The following is a 22168-nucleotide window of genomic DNA, read 5'->3' as shown; positions in this document are numbered from 1 at the left end:
TGAGCATCTTTTCATGTGCCTGCTGGCCATCTGCATGTCTTCTTTGGAGAAATGTCTCATATATCTATTCTTATTAGAACGACGGAAGCACTGCAAAAACCAATTCAGATTTTAATTTCATTCCTTGGTATAATCATATTTTACCAACACTCTCTACCTTTAGTTTACTGAGGAGTAAGGAAGAACCAAAAGGAAAGGGGACTGTGGTTGCCCATCTCTCCTTTCCTTCTATGCTATTATTTTCAGCGTAAGCGGTTGGCTAACACAGGGATGTAAGAGGAGTAAGAACAGATATGATGGGGTTACCAACCAGGGTTCTTAGCCTCCGTAATCAGTTGAAATTGATGAGAGGCCAGACAAGAAATTCAGGCAAGGCTTTATTGGGGCCCCTGCTTCAGCAGGAGGGTAGTGAGAACAAGTAACAGGTTCCCTTGCTCGGTCCCTAAGGGGGGTCGAGCTGGTTCCTTATGTGGAGTGAGGGAAGGGGTGTGTCCAGAGGTCAGGCTGGAGCAGTGGCGTAGGTGGTCTGCCCCCCCCCTTTGGTGGTGTTGAGTGCAGCGGGCATGCGCAGAACCCTGCTTTTGCCCCCAACACCCTGCTTTTGCTCCCGGCTCTTCAGAAATGGCCGTTGGGTTTTTGGTCTTTTTGTATCTTGTCCATAATTTGCCCCAACTGTGCATGCACGCAGTTATTTTTAGTCCCTTATGGTTTCTTTGTATTTTGTTGCTTGAGAAGGTGTCTGTTCAGGTGCAAGCACTGCAGCAAAGGGTCCCAGATCCCAGGCCCCAGTCTGTCTCAGTAGAGTTACTCAGGCATTTGTGTTTTTCAGAAATCTATAGCCTTCTTCCTACATTTGAAGCAAATCTGGTTCCAGTGGAAAGCATGGCCTCTCGGCGCTGTCATCCTTCTGTTTAGTTGATCTTGGGGTAATTTGCTTAACTTTTATTCACTTTGAATCTCTCTAAACTCCCATGCATTGTAGGTTCACCCGAATTCTGTGATCAGGGATCACCAGAGCACCTTCTGTGAATGGGGCAGCAAGGAAATCAACAAACACACACATGGCACACGTCTTTCTGCCCACATGCATGCTCATCCCATGGGGTTTATACACAAAACACAAGTTCACAGATAAAATTATTAAAAAATCTAAGATGGCAATACCAAAAGCACAGGCCATGAAAGAAAAGATGGATAAGTTGGGCTGCATCAGCGTGAAAAACTGTGTGTGTCCAAGGACCTTGTCAACAGAGGAAAAGGCAGCCCACCTGCACTGTGGCTGAACCTCGAGGACCTTGTGCTGACTGAGACAAGCCAAGCACAGAAGGACATTATGTTGTTTGACTTCATTCTTCTGAGGTGCCTGGAATAGTTAAATTTCACAGAGACGGAAAGTGGAATGGTGGCTGCCAGGGGCTGGGTGGAGGAGGGGAATGGAAAACCATGGTTTAATGGGGACAGAGTTTCAGTTTGGGAAGATGAAAAAGCTCTGGAGATGGAGAATGGTGATGGCGGCTCAACGTGGTGGATGTACGTAATCTCATGGAATTGGACACTTGCAATGGTAAATTTTATTGACTTTGTAACAGGCATATAATTAACATGCCTATTAATATGGTGTTATTTTCCCCCCACCCCTGACGTTGGCATAAAAGTCTCCAGTCAAGTGTTTCCTCATTGCTGCTCCCATTTATGCCTGTAGACAGACAGGGGCTGAAGTCACTGGTGGGGAAATGAAGCGTGAACTCTCCCAAGATCAATCCTCATTAGGCAGCCAGGGGAGGCCTTCCTCTGTGAGTCTCACAAGAGGAGGAATGATTGAAATGATCTATCCTCTTTACATCCTGATTTGTCTCATTTTCAAACCAGAACCCCAGCAGACACCACCCTTGAAAACCAAAGTGACGGAGAAGCAGGGAGAGACACAGAGATTGAACTGTAGCATCTTTTTTCAGATCCTAACAAGGGAACAGTCCCACCATTTGCAGTCAGATAAGGGATATTATCTTGGTAATAAAAGGCAATTGGGAATCTAAATGGAAAATATAATGCTTTTCATGCTGATCTATTTTAGATTAGAAAAAGCTAAATCAGATGTAAACATGAAGAGATGAAGCATGAAGATGGAATTGCGGCAGAGTGATGAACCTCAGCTTTGAATTGTTATAGGTGCAGGGCTGCATTAACCAGAAAATGCACTGTTGATCCATAAACTGCTCTGACGTGAATTATTGTTGCAGAAGGGAGTTCAGAAGATTGAGTACAAACATGGAACACTGGCAGAGGTCAATCATGCTTCTAGATTAGCCATGGAGAGTGCATTCCAGACCCCAAAGAGGCTGTGTTAACCCATCGGCGGTCCAGTCTGGAACCATCCACACCTTGTGCTTGTTATTTGCCCTTTAGTGGTACCTCTAGCATCCCCAGGAGGAGGCACTGGGATGCTGAGAAAAAATGGCCCTCTTTCCTGTTTTTCTGTTGGCAGACTCCAAGCAGTGTCTGCCATTACCCTAAAAAGAAGACCCTGCCAGCCAAAATCCACTCTTGGTCGTTGACAACTTGGGATATAAGTAGTTTCAGAATCTCTCCTCTGTTTTCTCTGCCAACCAGACAGGTGTCCAGAAGAGGCAAAGTGGAGGTAGGGTTCTATGTAGGCCTGGAAATTCCTGTTTTCTCCTCTCTCTTATTTCCTGGGGTATATGAAGTTTCAGTCTCTGTTTTTTTTTTTGTTTTTTTTTTCTTTGCGGTATGCAGGCCTCTCACTGCTGTGGCCTCTCCTGTTACGGAGCACAGGCTCTGGACGCGCAGGCTCAGCGGCCCAGCCACTCTGCGGCATGTGGGATCTTCGCGGACCGGGGCACAAACCCGTGTCCCCTGCATCATTAGGCGGACTCTCAACCACTGCGCCACCAGGGAAGCCCTCAGTCTCTGTTTTACTTACTTATGCTTTACAAATCCCATAAGCCATCTCTAACTACCTCCCCCTCCCCCCAACACACACACACACACACACACACACACGCACACACACACACACACACTCTAGTATGGGGAATGCTGAGAACATGATGTTCTAGTTGTTCTGGCTCTGGCATTAAGTAGCTCTGTGAGACAGAAGAAATTAGAGAATCTCTCCACGCCCCAGTGTTTGTATCTATAAGCAGAGATAACGTCTGTCTTGTGGGGACTGCATGAGGGGTATTTGGAAAACACTAACCCAGGGGCTGGTAAGTTCATTAAATATCTGTGGTATCCATCCACAGTTCTCCATCCAGAACTCTTGGGGCCAAATGTAATTCAACGGTGACTTTTAAATTTTATTTCAGAAAGGTGATCCTGCGTAACATTCCCAGGGGGGATCTGAGTAGCACCCTGTAATTAATCTCACTGATGTTTTGGCAATAAAATGTATGAATATTCACATTAAATGGAATAAATTAATGTTATAAATAGCCCCAGGTTAGTTCAGGTAAGGTTTTGCTGTCAGATTAGTTTTCTACAAGCTCAGAGAGAAAACTCTCATATTTCAGAGCTTCATGAAGTTTAGAATTGTACATAAGGGATTATGGGTCCATAGCGAGCACTCAGATATCTTGAAGGGAGAGTCAGTAAACAAAAAATCCAGCAAAAGACAATAAGACATTTGCTCATTAGAGCACAGCTGTTATGGCAGGACTTGGGAGGACCGAGTGAGAAAATGTGGAAGTTGTTTTGTAGAGTATTTAGTCTTACACACATGGAAGGTTCCAGTATTATTGTACCCACAGTGTTCAAATTGGCTTCTGGCTCCTGATGGAGTTCATAGCTCAATGTGTCAGTGTGATCAACATCCTAGCTGGTGTCATGTTTGACCCCAGAATTTCTGCTGGTAGGTTGCACTCTGTAAGGAGGCAGGAGGTAAGGTGATGTGGAAGAACCCCAGACCAGGCTCAGGAGGGCTGGTGTAGGTGCCAGAGCCACCGCTGTATTGTTCTTGGGCATTTATGTCTCTTACCCTCTGTGGGTCTTGTTTTCTTTGCATAAAAAACCTCTGTGTCTTCTTGGCCACCTCTCAGGGACTTCGGAGAATCCAAATGAGGTGCTGTATAATAAAGAACTCAGCAAACTGGAGCATTTCTTACGATTGTTGGGTGTCATGATTCTTTAAATGTGCTTCATCCTAGTCATAGTGTTTACTCCCAAGGAGTCATCTGAATTGCCTGGGTTCCAGTCTGGGCTGCTTCACTTTCTTACTAGGTGTGTGTGACTTTGGGCAATTTACTTACCCTTTCTGTGCCTTCATTTCCACCTCTGTAAAATGGAAATAATAAATATATTTCTCTCCCTGAGCTGTCTTAGGATTCAATGAGGTAATTGCCTGGCATGCGATGAGCCCTCAGTGCTATAGCTCCTGGTGTGGCCCCAGGCTTGAAGCAGGCCCAGGCTCAGCAGCCTCTGGGAACACATGTGGCAAAGAGATCTTGAATCTTTCCTCCTGTTGTGTGGCTTTGGTAAATTACTGTTGCTGTTCACTAAATAACACGCGTCAGAGACCTAAGGGAGATAAAGTCTCGAATGGGCTGAATGAGGAGTCACTTAATGATCACTCTTGTTGGATCCTTATCTGACACCATCTACAGAAATTAACTCAAGGGCTTCCCTGGTGGCGCAGTGGTTGAGAGTCCGCCTGCCGATGCAGGGGACGCGGGTTCGTGCCCCGGTCCGGGAAGATCCCACATGCCGCGGAGCGGCTGGGCCTGTGAGCCATGGCCACTGAGCCTGCACGTCCGGGGCCTGTGCTCCGCAATGGGAGAGGCCACAACAGTGAGAGGCCCGTGTACCGCAAAAAACAACAACAACAACAACAAAAATTAACTCAAAATAGATCAAAGACCTAAAACTACAAAACTCTTAGAAGAAAATGTAGCGTAAAACCTTCAAGACATGGGATTTGGCAATGATTTCTCGGACATGACTCAAAAAGCGCAGGCAGCAAAAGAGAAAAATAGGCAAATTGGGTTTTATGAAGAGTTTAAAATTTTGTGCATCAAAAGACGATATCAGCAGAGTAAAAGGGCACAGAATGGGAGAAAATATTTGCGAGTCGTATGTCTGATAAGAGAATAATATCCAGAATATGTAGAAAACTCCTAAAACTCAAGAACAAATAAACAAGTCAATTCGAAAACGGGCAAAGGACTTGAATAAACCCTTCTCCGAAGAAGAAATACAAATGGCCAATAAGCACATGAAAAGATGCTCAGCATCACTGATAGTTAGGGAAAATGCAAATGAAAACTACAGTGAGATAACTACCCCACACCTATTAGAATGGTTACTATGAAGAAAAACCACCCCAGAATATAACAAGTGTTGGTGAGGGGGTGGGAAACAGAACACTTGTGCACGGTTGGTGGGAATGCAAATGGTACAGCCTCTGTGAATAACAGTATGTTGGTTCCTCAAAAAATTAAAAATAGAATTGTCGTATGATTCAGCAATTCCACTCCTGGGTACATATCCAAAAAGATTGAAAGCAAGATCTCAAAGAGATATTTGTACAGCATTATTCACAATAGGTTAAAACATGGAAGCAACTTAAGCGTGTCTGTAGACAGATGAATGAATAAGCAAAATGTGGTGTATACGTATGATGGCGTATTATTCAGTCTTAAAAAAGGACAAACTTATGGTTACCAAGTGGGAAAGGAGGGGAGGGATAAATTGGGAGCTAGGGATTGACATATACACATTACTATATATAAAATAGATAACTAACAAGAACCTACTGTATAGCACAGGGAACTCTACTCAATACTCTGTAATGACCTATATGGGAAAAGAATGTAAAAAAGAGTGGATATATGTATATGTATAACTGATTCACTTTGCTGTACAGCAGAAACTAACACGACATTGTAAATCAACTATACTCCAATAAAAATTAATTAAAAAAAGGAAATTCTGACATAGGGTACAACGTGGATGAACCTTAAGGACATTATGCTAAGTGAGATGAGTTACCAAAAGACAAACACTGTATGATTCCACTTGTGTGAGGTACTTAGACTAGTCAGAATCACAGAGACAGCAAGTAGAATGGTGGTTGCCACAGGCTGGGGAGTGGGGGAAGGGAGAGCTATTGTTTAATGGGTATAGAGTTTCAGCTTTACAAGATTAAAAGAATTATGGACATGGATGTTGGTGATGGTTGTATAATCATGTGAATGTATTTAACACCAGTGAACCATACACTTAAAAATGGTTACGGTGCTAAATTTTATGTGAAGTATATTTAACCACAATAAAGAGAATTAAAATTTAAAAAGTAAACATATCACACGTTAGGCTTTGTAAAATATAGTTGCAAAACGTTGCATCTTACACAGGCAGCAGCTAATTTCAGCTCATGAGTCAAGGCTCCAGAGGCAAGGCTGTGATCTAATGTGTACATAGGACTAAGCTTTAACACACAACTGAACGTCAGGCACTGACTTGCCTTGTTCGGAAATCACCAGAGCTTCCCCGTCACTTAGGAAATAATATCACATCGGCGTAGCGTTCAAGGCTGCCGTGGTACGTCGTTATGTCCGCAGATGTGGAGGCTCTCGAGTGGACCGTGGGCATTGTTACCATGTTAATGGACGCATAACACATGTGCTCTGACCTACAGAGCCAGTCCCTGCTGCAGGGTATTTTGGACACGTCCAGTGTTTTGTCATAATGAATCAGACTGCAGAAATGTCTTTTGTGCGTGTGACTTTAGCGATAGATACATATTTTTAAATTTTTATTGAAATATAGTTGATTTACAATGTTGTGTTAGTTTCAGGTGTACAGCAAAGTGACTCAGTTATACATACACATATAAGTATATATATTCTTTTTTTGTATTCTCTTCCATTATAGGTTATTATAAGATACTGAGTATAGTTGCCTGTGCTGTACAGTAGGTCCTTGTTGGTTTTCTATTTTACATATAGTGGTGTGTATCTGTTAATCCCAAACTCCTTATTTATCCCTCTCCCACCCCCGCTTAACTATATTTTGAATTAGTTAGAAATCCAAGGGTTTTAAGCTGGGGAGGGACACAATCAGATTTGCTTTAGAGAAACATGACTGGTGATGCTGTGGAGGGGGGAGGCTGCTGGAATGTGTGGTCTTGGCAGGAATTCTGAGGCCCTCCATGGAAGCCGTGGGGGAGAAGGAGGCGGAGATGCAATGCGGAGATATTTAGGGAACGAAACCCACCGGCGCTGTTGGTACAGCACATCCAATGGAGCCGGCTGGTGGGTGGGGCCGGGAGAGCACAGCCAGAATAGCGAGAAGGATTTCCGCGTCGTAGGTCAGAGTGGCTCAGTCGAGGCTGTGCTAAACTGAGGCCTGGTGGGGCACGAGGCAGAGGGACAGAGAGTGGCCAACAAGGGTTGGGGCCAGTGGGAAGGTGAAAGGTGGAAGGCACCGTGTGTTTGTGGAGGGATTTTTTTGGTTTCGTTTTTAAGCTAAGAAAGATTTTGGTGGCATCTGAAATATGATTCAAATGAACTAATTTACAAAACAGAAACAGACTCCCAGACATAGAAAATGAACTTACGGTCACCAAAGGGGAAGGGAGTGGGGAGGGATAAATTAGGAGTTTGGGATTCGCAGATACACACTACTGTACATAAAAGAGAGAAACAACAAGGCCCTACTGTAGAGCACAGGGAACTATATCCAATATCCTGTAATAAACCATAATGCAAAAGAATATGATGAAAGAATATATATACACACACATACCTACACACACACGTATAACTGAATCACTTTGCTGTACACCTGAAACTAACACAACCTTGTAAATCAACTATACTTCAATTAAAAAAAATAAAATAGAAAAGAAAGGTTTGGACACAGAAACATTGAGGAGGGCAAAGTTGAAGACGGAGAGGAGCGGGAGACCCTTGATGGTGCACGGCCTCCGAGGAGATGGGATAGTGGATTCTAAAGGCCCCTGTGCAACCTAACTTGGGGAGGAAGCTTTGCTTTTGTTAATTAATTGCTTGGTTAATTCTTCCATCCTTTTTTAAACAAATATTTATTGAAAGCCTACTATGCATCTAGCCCTATTAGGAGCCAGGATACATTGGCAAGTGAGGCAAACATAATTTTATTCTCAGAGGGGTTAGAGTGTAGGGGAGAAGCAGACATCGGTCGTAGATTCACACAAGTCAACGCGTGCTTACAAGTGAGTGCTCTGAAGGGAAAAAGTGCTCCTGTAAGAGCTTATAAATCAGAAACCGAGTTTTGAGAGTGGTGTATGGAGGGACACACGAGCAGGTCATGTGAGCGGGGTCAGAGGAGGACCGGGGAAAGAACACGCTGTGCAGATGAAACAGCAGGTGCAAAGGCCCTGTGGTAGGGGGTGGAATTCGATTCAAGGGGATGAGGGAAGCTCACACAGCACATGTGGCCAAGAGAGGGGTGCCCAGTGATGCACAGAGATCAGCGGGGGCAGACTACCCAGGGCTCTTCTGATGCTCTGTCCTAAGGGCAATGGAAAGTATTGTCTTCTGCATGAAGGGATTTCAGTTAGCAACCCACAGAAAGTAGAGCCAAAGCCACGTGTCTCCAGGACGTCGCTGGTGGACTGAGATCCGGGGTCAGATGATGTCTGAGGTTCCTGAATCGCCCTGTTGTTGGGAATTCTGGGTTTCTGTGACACCCAGAACCTGTACCAGACGGTTCCAGGCTTCGGAGAGGCCAGGCATTTATAGAGGGCTGCGGGGCTGAGTCAGCTTGTTGTCTACTGGGACCCGAGAGAGAGAAAAGTTGTCCTCGGTTGCAACCAGTACACTTTAGTGCTTGTAACCTCACACACTCTGGGGCTGGGCTCTCTCTCAGCGTTGCATGTTGCACAGGGGAATTGCTGGGCAGACCTGATTCTGAGTCAGGTCCCAGGTCACCTGACTTGTGAGGCTTGACGGAGTTCCTTTAAAATTCACTGTGAGGTCTCAGAGGCCAGGCTCCTGCTGGGAACAGAAGAATTGTTTGCTTGTAGCTTCCTCTCTGCTACCCCTAAACTGGTTGCCCAGATGCTGGGGATGTGAAGGGGCCAAAAACGAGATGTGAGCAACGAAAAGCTTAACTCCGCCCTGGGACTAAGCAGTTTCCTGGGGTTCAGAGTTAGAGGCTGGCTCCAGCTCCATGGCTGTGTAGCCTCTTCAAATCAGGATAAGATCACTACTAGGGGGTCCAAAGAGTTCTTCTTCAGCTTTGGGGAAAGGTCATGGGATATTCAGAGGGACGATGGTCATGGGATATTCAGAGGGACGATGGGCATGCAGGGAGACCCCATGAGGAATGGGTTCTCCGGAGTCTGATTAGAAGTTGATAAATCAGAACCGAAAGACTCTCCCACAGCGAACTGCTTTTAGAATAAACTTATAAACCTTTGTTGTTTGGCAGAGAAAGTCAGTATCCTGATCACGCTCGCAGACGGCAGAACACGTTTGTATACATTAGTCTCATTTTCATTGGACCTTGAAGGTTAATTTTTGAAATTTGATGGCTCATGATTAATCAATTTATCAATATTTATCGAATGTCCAATTTTAGCTCAACACCCATTCAGCACTTTGCTGGGAGAGAAAAGAAATATGAGATGTGGTTCTTTGATCTACTAGCAAAATTCATGGCAAAATCCATGTTCACTGATTAGTTTTTCTCCCTCCCTGCTTCCTTCTTGTGCATTTTGCAGGCATCAGAAAGAGACCCTTTACAAATGAACTTATTCACAAAACAGAAAGAGACTCACAGACATAGAAAACAAGCTTATGCTTACCAAAGGGGGAAGGGCGGGGAGGGGTAAATGAGGAGGTTGGGATTAACACATACGCACTACTGTATATAGAATAGATAACCAGCAAGGACCTACTGTACAGCACAGGGAACTCTACTCGGTATTTTGTAATAACCTGTAAGGGAAAAGAATCTGAAAAAAGAATAGATATGAGTGTGTGTGTGTGTATATATATATATACATATATATACACACACACACACACACACACACACACACACACATAGCTGAATCACTGTGCTGTGCACCTGAAACTAACACGATATTGTAAATCAACTAGACTTCTATAAAAATAATAATACTTTTCTTCAATACCCAGAAAAGCCACAAGCAGAAAAAAAAAAAAAGAGGAAAAAGATAACCACCTTTTATTCATTGGCAGAGTTAACACAGGAGAAATGGAAATAAATATATTCATTACAATCTGCAGTCCTTTCTCAGGAGAAAGGAGAGATTCTAGGGACATTTCTTGATTTTTTTTTAAAGCCAGTAACACACATTACTGAAGATTATATATCTGGCAAATAAGAATATAAAACTGGGAAGGTTTCTATTTATCTTCCAGATCCACAGTCGGCTTTTCTCATCCCCCAAAGATCACTCTGCCTGGGAAAGAAATGAGGGTCTTTCAAATGCAGGTGAAGAACTCATCGCTGACCGGGTGGCACTCCCTCCAAGCCTTTATTTAGTCTCTCTCTCCTTTATTTTTATTAACAGTGAAAATGTGCTTTGGAGACTAGTCTTCCCCCAAACGTGAAATGAGAGCTCAGTGACTCCGACAAGATTTGAAGCTGATTTGAATTTCCAAACACACAGGCCTTTAGGCTGGTAGTCTCTGAAAAAACAAACAACGCAGAAGAAATATTGGTTGCCTTAGGTAATGCCTGCAGAAGCCAAGACTACCCCAGATCGCCGAGCACGTGGGGGTTAGGCCAGCGTGGAGCAGGGACAAATGTGGAATCTTCTCAGAGCTGGAGCCAGTGCAATTGAAATGTAGGCACGGTATCTGTGCGTTCATAAATCACTTTTTATGAAGCTTCAATTCATAGGCGCTCAACTGTAGAAACGCTAGGTGAAATGGTTCCAGTCCCTAACTTTGTTAAGTTTGTTAACGTAAATGGCGTGAAGCTAAGCTTTTTTACCCCCTTTCATGAGCGAAATCACATGGGTGTGGGTCAGATTTCTGACGGTCTTGTAATAAGATTGCTGGGTTAATAGAATATTTCTGTTCAGAGACTGTAGCAAAAATTCTGAAAGAATTGTTTTTCACATAGCAAATTCGATTTTTTAATCTCCATTTGAATTTAAGTGTGTAAATGTGACTGATGCGTTGGTATCAATGTGTGTGTGTATGTGATTACACACACACACACACACACACACATTTGTAGCCTCTCTTTTCATTACCCCTCACCACCTGCCTGCCTATATCAAAGGTATCAGGGATCTGAAATCCTTTCCTTAACTCACACAGTCAACTCAAGACAAAAATATGATTTGAAAGGAGCTTTCCTAGTTAATCCTTTCCTAGTTAATCCTTTCCTAGCTAATCCTTTGTGGGACCACCACAGCATGGTTTATAAGCTTATTCTTTAGTAGTGGCAGCTTTTCAACGTGGATCCTTTAAAAACCTAGCCCAGAAATTGCTTGTAGTAAGAATATGAATCCACAGATAGAAGTTTCTGGTAGTGTGGGCAGCCGGCTCAGGAAGCACACTGGCCACCGGCACCCCACGGGGAGTTTGGGGACATTGGGATGAATGCCACGTTTCCTTGGGGCACTCGGAGGTGCCTGGGAGAACCGTCAGGCCCAGGTGACCTCATGTGGATGTGTCTGTCTTCTTTCCCTGAGGGCTAGGTCAGCTAAGATGGGCCTCCTCCAGCTCTTCCGACAGGGGTGCCTGCTCACGTGGTAGTTAGCAGTTTAATGGTGGCCCTGAGACCAGAGGTTAAAGGTCAGGCTGCCGGGAATGTGTCCAGGCAACCCTGGGTGAGCGGGAAGACACATATCCCCTGGATTTCTTTCCTTCCTTTGAGATCTATCTATATTTTCAAAGTTCTCATTCTGGAAGAACACTTTTGAGGCAGTCTTAAAACTTGGGTATTCAGGCTGAAGGCAAGGATTTGCTGAAGAACCATTCACGACACTTGTTACGGAGGGTAAAAGGCAGATTTGATTCAGAGGGACTGCAACGGTGGGGTCTTACAGGAGGGGAGAGAGATTGGACTCAACTCCAAATACAAGGAAAAACGGGAGTTTATAGCCTAGGAGCAGGAGAAGGGGTCAGTGGATGGAAGATTTCTAAGGGGAAACATCAGGGGTAAGGGGAATTTTGGCTAAAGTGACTTGACAGGTGGGGGATGAGGAATTTGATCAGATATCAAGGACGGGGGATTTCCTCTAAATTGACCCAGCAGGATTCTTGCTAAAATCGGGCTAAACGGGCCAGGGACAGAACCCAAGAGCGTGGCCTTGTCGAAAAGCGTTCTCAGAGGAGACTGACTCAGGTCAAGAATGGTCTCTGTTGGAGTCAGTGCGTGCGTGGGCACCATGCTTCCGTGGGGGGCTGACTCCTTGAGGAGACATTTATGGCCTCCGCATCTTCCCACAAGGTCATCCCCACCTGTTAAAGGGAAATTGCACTGGACACTGGTTGAAAGCTGCAAGACAGATTTTATTTGAGCTGCTGCAGTAGGGGAGAGATTCCAGTGCAGCACCGAGCTCAGCTCTGAGTACGGCAGGCATCTGGGGACCTACAGCTGATGGGGGGAGTGAACGACGCAGCGGACGGAGAGTTACTGAGAAGAACCTGATTAGATATCACAGGTCAGGGAGATTCTTGTGAAACCAGCTTAGCAGGATTTGAATAAAACTGGACTCAGTGGGATTCTTGGGCCTGACAGGCCAAGGCAGCAGGCCTAGACGAAGCCTGGTCAGGAAGAGAGCTCAGAGGAGTCTGACTAAAGCTTGGTCCAGGAGGGAGACCTGTCACACCTCTTCTATGAAAACTGGCCTGAGCTGTCACCTGTGTCCTTTGAACTCTCTATGGTCCAACTTGCTCCCTCGGGAAAGAACAAGGAAGTTTGGTTCAGGAATTAGACTTCCTGTACCCACACTCCTGAGGAGGGCTCAGTGCAAGAATGAGATCTCTCTCAGCCCCCTGGGCTTTGGGAAACCCAGAGAGCAGAGTTTTAGGTCAGGCTTGGGGTTGCAAGGACCAGAAACACACTATTGACGACAAAAGAAAAACGGTTGTAAGGAAACCAGTGAACTTTGTAGGAGAACAGGCCACCGGGTTGCACAAAGTACAGGAACCATGGAGACTCCGTGGGACCCAGTAGCAAGTGTGGTCCTTCACTTAGAGCCGCGGTAACAGGATCTGTGCCTGACTCTTGCAGCCCATGTCTGTCAGTTAACCTTCTCAGGCTCCATCCTGAGTCAATCATCCCGGGTTAGGAGGCAAGGTCAGAAGTTAGAAACCTGGCTTCTGGGCATCCAACCTTATGGGTGCCTGGCTAACAGGGCAGTTCTCCCAGAAGGAGTCCACAGGCCAAGCTGATGTCCCAAAGGCATAAGTAGGCCCATGGAATCTCAAGTTTGAGAGGGGCCATGGAGGTCGCTTTGTCCAGTTTCTTCCTGATGCCTGACATCTGAAACCCCTCCACCTCCTGCCCTCGCAGGAGTGAGGAAGCCTCTGTAAGCCCCAAGGCCAGGGGACTCACTCCATCTGAAGGCAGCTCATCACTTGCTCACACAGCTGCAGTCGTTAGAAAGCTTTTCTATTGTGTTGAGCTGAAATGAATAACCTTCTTTATTTTTAATCTGTACTGAGTAGGCAGAGAGACCCATTAAATATTTTTAAGTTGCTGGAATATGTGGTCTGATCTGTGTTCTAGGAAGACAACTGTATTGTGATTTTCTAGGAAGGCGATGACATAGGGTTTAGCCCAGGGCAGGGGCAGGGGATGCTGGGACCGTTGGAGCACTGGGAAATGGCAAAATTATTTACAAGCGGTTGCATAAGGGAGGAGTTAAAGATGTTTCTGGGCGAATAGCGCTACCATCCATGGGGAAGGAAATTGGGGATTCAAGGGCTGGTGCTGGTGGGGGCATCCTGAATTTGTGGGGTTTGGATGCTCTGCATCTGAGGGACTATCTGTCCTAGATGTCTGTGAAGCCGCTGGAAATTTGGTGTCGAGATCCAGGGAAAGGTCAGGGTTGTCGATCTCGATGTGAGCATCATTTGCAGGTGGGTGATGTGAGAAACGAGGAGAACAGGTGAGATGAGTGCAGGAGCCAGTGTGTGAAGTGGGAAGAGAGTGGGCTACAAAGCCTAAGGTACCCACGGGCATGGGATGGGAAGAGCTGTAACTTGAGGTCCGGTGCCAGTGTTGACCTTGCCCTCAGTTTGTCCTTTATTTTTGGAAAAGTCTCTCCACTTCCTCAGGTCTCAGACAACGGTGGTTTAGGCTTCACCCGTGTCCGGGGGCGGCTCTAAAACGCAGTGATGTGGGTGGCAGTCTCTGTTACAGAAGCTACATCGGAGATATTTGGTCCAGTTGGAGTTCCGAGTGCTCATGCAGGGAATCTGAAGTGAACGTCAGCTCTGAATTTTCATTTTTGTTTCCTTCATTTGCCCAATGCAACTATTCACTGCCTCGGTCATTGGAAATTCCAGAACTGGGAAGGGCAGAGAGTTGATTTCTTATGGTAAAATTGTCCTCTTGTCCAGACCTTTGAAACCTCTTGGCCAGCGTAAAATTTCAGTTTACTATGATTAATAGGCTCCTAACACTTAGGGAGAAAAAACTGTAGGAAGGATGACTATTTTTTTTTATGTTTATTATTTATTTATTTATTTATTCTTATTAGTCATCCATTTTATACACATCAGTGTATACATGTCAATCCCAATCTCCCAATTCATCACACCCCCGCCCCCACCCCACTGCCGCTTTCCCCACTTGGTGTCCATACATTTTTTTCTCTACTTCTGTGTCTCAATTTCTGCTCTGCAAACCGGTTCATCTGTACCATTTTCTAGGTTCCACATATATGCGTTAATATACGATATTTGTTATTCTCTTTCTGACTTACTTCACTCTGTATGACAGTCTCTAGATGAATCCACATCTCTACAAATGACCCAATTTCGTTCCTTTTTATGGCTGAGTAATATTCCATTGTATATATGTACCACATCTTCTTTATCCATTCTTCTGTCAGTGGGCATTTAGGTTGCTTCCATGACCTGGCTATTGTAAATAGCGCCGCAATGAACATCGAGGTGCATGTGTCTTTTTGAATTATGGTTTTCTCTGAGTATATGCCCAGTAGTGGGATTGCTGGATCATATGGTAATTCTATTTTTCGTTTTTTAAGGAACCTCCATACTGTTCTCCATAGTGGCTGTATCAATTTACATTCCCACCAACAGTGCAAGAGGGTTCCCTTTTCTCCACACCCTCTCCAGCATTTGTTGTTTGTAGATTTTCTGATGATGCCCATTCTAACTGGTGTGAGGTGATACCTCATTGTAGTTTTGATTTGCATTTATCTAATAATTAGTGATGTTGAGCAGCTTTTCATGTGCTTCTTGGCCATCTGTATGTCTTCTTTGGAGAAATGTCTATTTAGGTCTTCTGCCCATTTTTGGATTGGGTTGTTTGTTTCTTTAATATTGAGCTGCATGAGCTGTTTATATACTTTGGAGATTAATCCTTTCTCCGATGATTCTTTTGCAAATATTTTCTCCCATTCTGATGGTTGTCTTTTTGTCTTGTTTATGGTTTCCTTTGCTGTGCAAAAGCTTTTAAGTTTCATTAGGTCCCATTTGTTTATTTTTGTTTTTATTTCCATTACTCTAGGAGGTGGATCAAAAAAGATCTTGCTGTGATTTATGTCAAAGAGTGTTCTTCCTATGTTTTCCTCTAAGAGTTTTACAGTGCCCGGTCTTATATTTAGGTCTCGAATCCATTTTGAGTTTATTTTTGTGTATGGTGTTAGGGAGTGTTCTAATTTCATTCTTTTACATGTAGCTGTCCAGTTTTCCCAGCACCACTTATTGAAGAGACTGTCTTTTCTCCATTGTATATCCTTGCCTCCTTTGTCATAGATTAGTTGACCATAGATGCGTGGGTTTATCTCTGGGCTTTCTATCCTGTTCCATTGATCTGTATTTCTGTTTTTGTGCCAGTACCATACTGTCTTGATTACTGTAGCTTCATATTATAGTCTGAAGACAGGGAGTCTGATTCCTCCAGCTCCATTTTTTTCCCTCAAGACTGCTTTGGCTATTTGGGGTCTTTTGTGTCTCCATACAAATTTTAAGATTCTTTGTTCTAGTTCTGTAAAAAATGCCATTGGTAATTTGATAGGGATTGCATTGAATCTGTAGATTGCTTTGGGCAGTATAATCATTTTCACAATATTGATTCTTCCAATCCAAGAACATGGTATATCTCTCCATCTGTTGGTATCATCTTTAATTTCTTTCATCAGTGTCTTATAGTTTTCTGCATACAGGTCTTTTGTCTCCCTTGGTAGGTTTATTCCTAGGTATTTTATTCATTTTGTTGCAATGGTAAATGAGAGTGTTTCCTTATTTCTCTTTCAGACTTTTCATCATTAGTGTATAGGAATGCAAGAGATTTCTGTGCATTAATTTTGTATCCTGCAACTTTACCAGACTCATTGATTAGCTCTCGTAGTTTTCTGGTGGCATCTTTAGGATTCCCTATGTATAGTATCATGCCATCTGCAAACAGTAACAGTTTTACTTCTTCTTTTCCAGTTTGTATTCCTTTTATTTCTTTTTCTTCTCTGACTGCCATGGCTAGGACTTCCATAGCTATGTTGAATAATAATGGTGAGAGAGGAAATCCTTGTCTTGTTCCTGATCTTAGAGGCAATGCTTTCAGTTTTTCAATGTGAGAATGATGTTTGCTGTGGGTTTGTTGTATATGGCCTTTATTATGTTGAAGTAGGTTCCCTCTATGCCCACTTTTTGGAGAGTTGTTATCATAAATGGGTGTTGAATTTTGTCGAAAGCTTTTTCTGCATCTATTGAGATGATCATTTGGTTTTCATTCTTCAGTTTGTTAATATGGTATATCACATTGATTTATGTATATTGAAGAATCCTTGCATCCCTGGGATAAATCCCACTTGATCATGGTGTATGATCCTTTTAATGTGTTGTTGGATTCTGTTTGCTAGTATTTTATTGAGGATTTTTGCATCTGTATTCATCATTAATATTGGTCTGTAATTTTTTTTTTTGTAGTCTTTTTGTCTGGTTTTGGTATCAGGGTGATGGTGACCTCATAGAATGAGTTTGGGAGTTTTCTCTGCAATATTTTGTAAGAGTTTGAGAAGGATGGGTGTTAGCTCTTTTCTAAATGTTTGATAGAATTTACCTGTGAAGCCATCTGGTCCTGGACTTTTGTTTGTTGGAAGGTTTTTAATTACAGTTTCAACTTCATTACTTGTGATTGGTCTGTTCATATTTTCTATTTCTTCCTGGTTCTGTCTTGGAAGGTTATACCTTTCTAAGAATCTGTCCATTTCTTCCAGGTTGTCCATTTTATTGGCATAGAGTTGCTTGTAGTAGTCTCTTAGGATGTTTTGTATTTCTGCGGTGTGTGTTGTAACTTCTCCATTTTCATTTCTAATTTTATTGATTTGAGTCCTCTCCCTCTTTTTCTTGATGAGTCTGACTAATCGTTTATCAATTTTGTTTATCTTCTCAAAGAACCAGCGTTTCATTTTATTGATCTTTGCTATTGTTTTCTTTGTTTCTATTTCATTTATTTCTGCTGTGATCTTTATGATTTCTTTCCTTCTGCTAACTTTGGGTTTTGTTTGTCCTTTCTCTGGTTGCTTTAGGTGTAAGGTTAGATTGTTTATTTGAGATTTTTCTTGTTTCTTGAGATAGGCTTGCATGGCTATAAACTTCCCTCTTAGAAATGCTTTTGCTGCATCCCATAGGTTTTAGATCATCTTGTTTTCATTGTCATTTGTCTCTAGGTATTTTTTGATTTCCTCTTTGATTTCTTCAGTGATCTCTTGGTTATTTAGTAACATATTATTTAGCCTCCATGTGTTTTGTATTTTTTACGTTTTTTTCCCTGTAATTGATTTCTAATCTCATAGCGTTGTGGTCAGAAAAGATGCTTGATATGATTTCAATTTTCTTAAATTTACTGAGGCTTGATTTGTGACCCAAGATGTGATCTATCCTGGAGAATGTTCCATGTGCACTTGAGAAGAAAGTGTAGTCTGCTCTTTTTGGATGGAATGTCCTATAAATATCAATTAAATCTGTCTGGTCTGTTGTGTCATTTAAAGTTTGTGTTTCATTATTAATTTTCTGTTTGGATGATCTGTCCATTGGTGTAAGTGAGGTGTTAAAGTCCCCCCTATTATTGTGTTACTGTGGATTTCCTCTTTTAGAGCTGTTAGCAGTTGCCTTATGTATTGAGGTGCTGCTGTGTTGGGTGCATATATATTTATAATTGTATCTTCTTCTTGGATTGATGCCTTGATCGTTACGTAGTGTCCTTCCTTGTCTCTTGTAACATTCTTTATTTTAAAGTCTATTTTATCTGATATGAGTATTAATACTCCAGCTTTCTTTTGATTTCCATTTGCCTGGAATATCTTTTTCCATCCCCTCACTTTCAGTCTGTATGTATCCCTAGGTCTGAAGTGGGTCTCTTGTAGACAGCATATATATGGGTCTTGTTTTTGTATCCATTTAGGAAGCCTGTGTCTTTTGGTTGGAGCATTTAATCGGTTCACATTTAAGGTAATTATTGATGTGTATGTTCCTATGACCAGTTTCTTAATTGTTTTGGGTTTGTTTTTGTAGGTCCTTTTCTTCTCTTGTGTTTCCCACTTAGAGAAGTTCCTTTAGCATTTGCTATAGAGCTGGTTTGGTGGTGCTGAATTCTCTTAGCTTTTGCTTGTCTGTAAGGGTTTTGATTTCTCCATCGAATCTGAATGAGATCCTTGCTGGGTAGAGTAATCTTGGTTGTACGTTTTTCCCTTTCATCACTTTAAGTATATCATGCCACTCCTTTCTGGCCTGTAGCGTTTCTGCTGAGAAATCAGCTGTTAACCTTATGGGAGTTCCCTTGTATGTTATTTGTTGTTTTTCCCTTGCTGCTTTAAATAGTTTTTCATTGTCATAATTTTTGCCAATTTGATTACTATGTCTCAGCGTGTTTCTCCTTGGGTTTGTCCTGTATAGGACTCTGCGCTTCCTGGACTTGGGTGGCTATTTCCTTTCCCATGTTATGGAAGTTTTTGACTATAATCTCTTCAAATATTTTCTTGGGTCCTTTCTCTGTTCTCCTTCTGGGACCCCTGTGATGCGAATGTTGTTCTGTTTAATGTTGTCCCAGAGGTCTTTTAGGGTGTCTTCATTTCTTTTCATTCTTTTTTCTTAATTCTGTTCCACAGCAGTGAATTCCACCATTCTGTCTTCCAGGTCACTTATCATAAGTTCTTCTGCCTCAGTTATTCTGCTATTGATTCTTTCTAGTGTATTTTTCATTTCAGTTATTGTGTTGTTCATCTCTGTTTGTTTGTTCTTTAATTCTTCTCGGTCTTTGTTAAACATTTCTTGCATCTTCTCTGTCTTTGCCTCCATTCTTTTTCGAGGTCCTGGATCATCTTCACTATCATTGTTCTGAATTCTTTTTTTGTAAGATTGCCAACCTCCATTTCATTTAGTTGTTTTTCTGGGGTTTTATCTTGTTCCTTCATCTGGTACATGGCCCTCTGCCTTTTCATCTTGTCTGTCTTTCTATGAATGTGGTTTTTGTTCCACAGTCTGCAGGATTGTCATTCTTCTTGCTTCTGCAGTCTGCCCTTTAGGATGACTATTTCTGCCCAGACTTACATCTGTTTTCAAAATCAGTGAGAAGTAGGAAGTCTCTTTCAAATTTCCATTCTCCGTGTTATAAAACGATTCCGTTTACAGTTTCCCCATCACTGTGCTACCTGTCTGCCTATGCGACTGCTTGCTCTAAGGATTTAGAAAGGATTGGGAGAATCAGGCACACATTTAAGCCATTTCTGGGGAAATCACTTGTAGGAAATGTATGTAAAAGGGATTGACGAAGGTCACTGTTTCAATTAGTAATTCACTTAGGTAAAGAAGAAGGTGGGACAGCATGAAATTGTCTCCCTCCTGATCAATTAAGCCTGACCTTTACAAATGGCAGTTCTTGAAGGGTGGGTCTTTGATTGATGAGTGGGATGAAGTGATTGTATTTCCACTTAAAACTTGAGGATAATTGTGCCTTTATACCAGCTTTTATAAGGACAGTGATTTGCTTCTGTCATAATCATAGTTTCAATTTTATTTCATAGAGTCAGACAGTCAGTTGCCCCAATAAAACACAGACCGTTGACCACACTTTGAGGAAGGGTTGTTCTGTTATATCTTAAAAACCACCCTGGATCTGATGTGAATTGTGTTTCTTTTCTCTTCTGGAAGTTATTTGTAATGCAGTTTCTCTATGAATGAGGTATAGAAGGGACACCAAACTTTTATTTATTTATTTATTTAAATCGAACTATAGTTGATTTACACTGTTGCCTTAGTTTCAGGTGTACAGTAAAGTGATTCAGTTATACATATATATAAATATATATACTCTTTTTTTATATTCTCTTCCATTATAGGTTATTACAAGGTATTGAGTATAGTTCCCTGTGCTATACAGTAGGTTCTTGTTGGTTATCTATTTTTTTTTTAATATAAATTTATTTATTTTTGGCTGTGTTGGGTCTTCGTTTCTGTGCGAGGGCTTTCTCTAGTTGTGGCAAGCGGGGCCCAGTCTTCATCGCGGTGCGCGGGCCTCTGACTATCGCGGCCTCTCTTGTTGGGGAGCACAGGCTCCAGACGCGCAGGCTCAGTAGTTGTGGCTCACGGGCCTAGTTGCTCCGTGGCATGTGGGATCTTCCCAGACCAGGGCTCGAACCCATGTCCCCAGCATTAGCAGGCAGACTCTCAACCACTGCGCCACCAGGGAAGCCCCGGTTATCTATTTTATACATAGTAATGTGTATCTGTTAATCCCAAACTCTTAATTTATCCCTCCTCCATCCCCTTTACCCCTTTGGTAACCATAAGTTTGTTTTCTATGTCTGTGAATCTGTTTCTGTTTCATAAATAAGTCTACTTGAGGGACACCAAGTTTATGTTTGTTTTCCCTGAAAAAACTGTTTTTTAAATTAAGGCTCTAATTGTTGGAGTAGAACGATGTGGATACTTTTTGTACAGAGCTGTTTTGATCACACTGTGCTTATCTGCCTTATTATAGATTCCTCCCTGCCCATGGGGAGGATTCCTCTCTTGAGCAATGTTTAAGAGTGTCTTTTTAAAAAAATTATTATTATTAGTTAATTAATTAACATATTTACTTTTGGCTGTCTTGGGTTTTCGTTGCTGCGCGCAGGCTTTCTCTAGTTGTGGCGAGCGGGGGCTACTCTTCAGTGTGGTGCGTGGGTTTCTCATTGCGGTGGCTTCTCTTGTTGCGGAGCACATGGGCTCTAGGCACGTGGGCTTCAGTAGTTGTGGCACGCAGGCTCACTAGTTGTGGCTCGCGGGCTCTAAAGCGCAGGCTCAATAGTTGTGGCGCACAGGCTTAGTTGCTCCACGGCATGTGGGATCTTCCCAGGCCAGGGCTCGAACCCGTGTCCCCTGCATTGGCAGGCGGATTCTTAACCACTGTGCCACCAGGGAAGCCCATTATTATTATATTTTAAGAGTGTCTTTAATCAAAACAATTTATTTGGTCAGAAATCACATCAGTCCTCAGAGAGCAAAGTATAAACTCCTTGGCCCAGCATTCCTTTCCCCCCTGACTATAGTCCATTCTTCTAGATTTTTCTCCAGTTGGGTAGCCTTGCAACACCTGTGCTCAACACTTGCTTATGTCTCTCCTTGGCCATGGTGAGACTCTTCTGAAACTGACTTCTATGTATTTCTGTTGAGAAAATCCTTCCTTTTTCAGATTAATTCCCTGAATCAACCTGCCCCACCCCTAGTCTCCCAAGAGCATTTTGTTTTTTCAGCAATCAGTTCTTCCAGTGTTTTCTTGTTTCCTTTGTAGATTTGTCCGTTTTTTCCCCTTAAAGACTGTGGGCTCGGAGAGCAGGGACCTTGTCCCACTCATCTCCATGATCCCAAGTTCAGGGACTGGCCCATGAACTTGGGCCAGTTGTTCACTAGATTGAATGGCATTATTAGTATGAAGGATTGACGTGGAGCCTACTGCATCCAGGAATCCAACCTGCCCCTCCCAGGAAGCCCACAGAGCAGGCTGGGAA

General features: G+C 42.9%; 1 protein-coding gene across 2 annotated transcripts in view; it reads left to right on the top strand.

Annotated features, from left to right (window-relative positions):
• Window positions 1–22168, top strand: part of LOC309834550 ((E2-independent) E3 ubiquitin-conjugating enzyme FATS) — a gene marked incomplete at both ends in the record, with an annotated part of 225867 nt that overhangs the window by 13790 nt on the left and 189909 nt on the right. For both annotated transcript variants that reach the window (XM_082673479.1, XM_082673478.1), the window contains one exon: window positions 10389–10461. In XM_082673479.1, the coding sequence (XP_082529605.1) occupies window positions 10389–10461 (73 nt within the window). The remainder of the gene's footprint in view (window positions 1–10388; window positions 10462–22168) is intronic.

This window comes from Grampus griseus (assembly GCF_964374135.1).
Source record: "Grampus griseus genome assembly, chromosome: 16".
In the NCBI taxonomy this organism is placed as follows: Eukaryota; Metazoa; Chordata; class Mammalia; order Artiodactyla; family Delphinidae; genus Grampus; species Grampus griseus.
The sequence above is the reverse complement of the archived record's forward strand: the minus strand, read 5'-3'. Positions and strand labels throughout refer to the sequence as shown.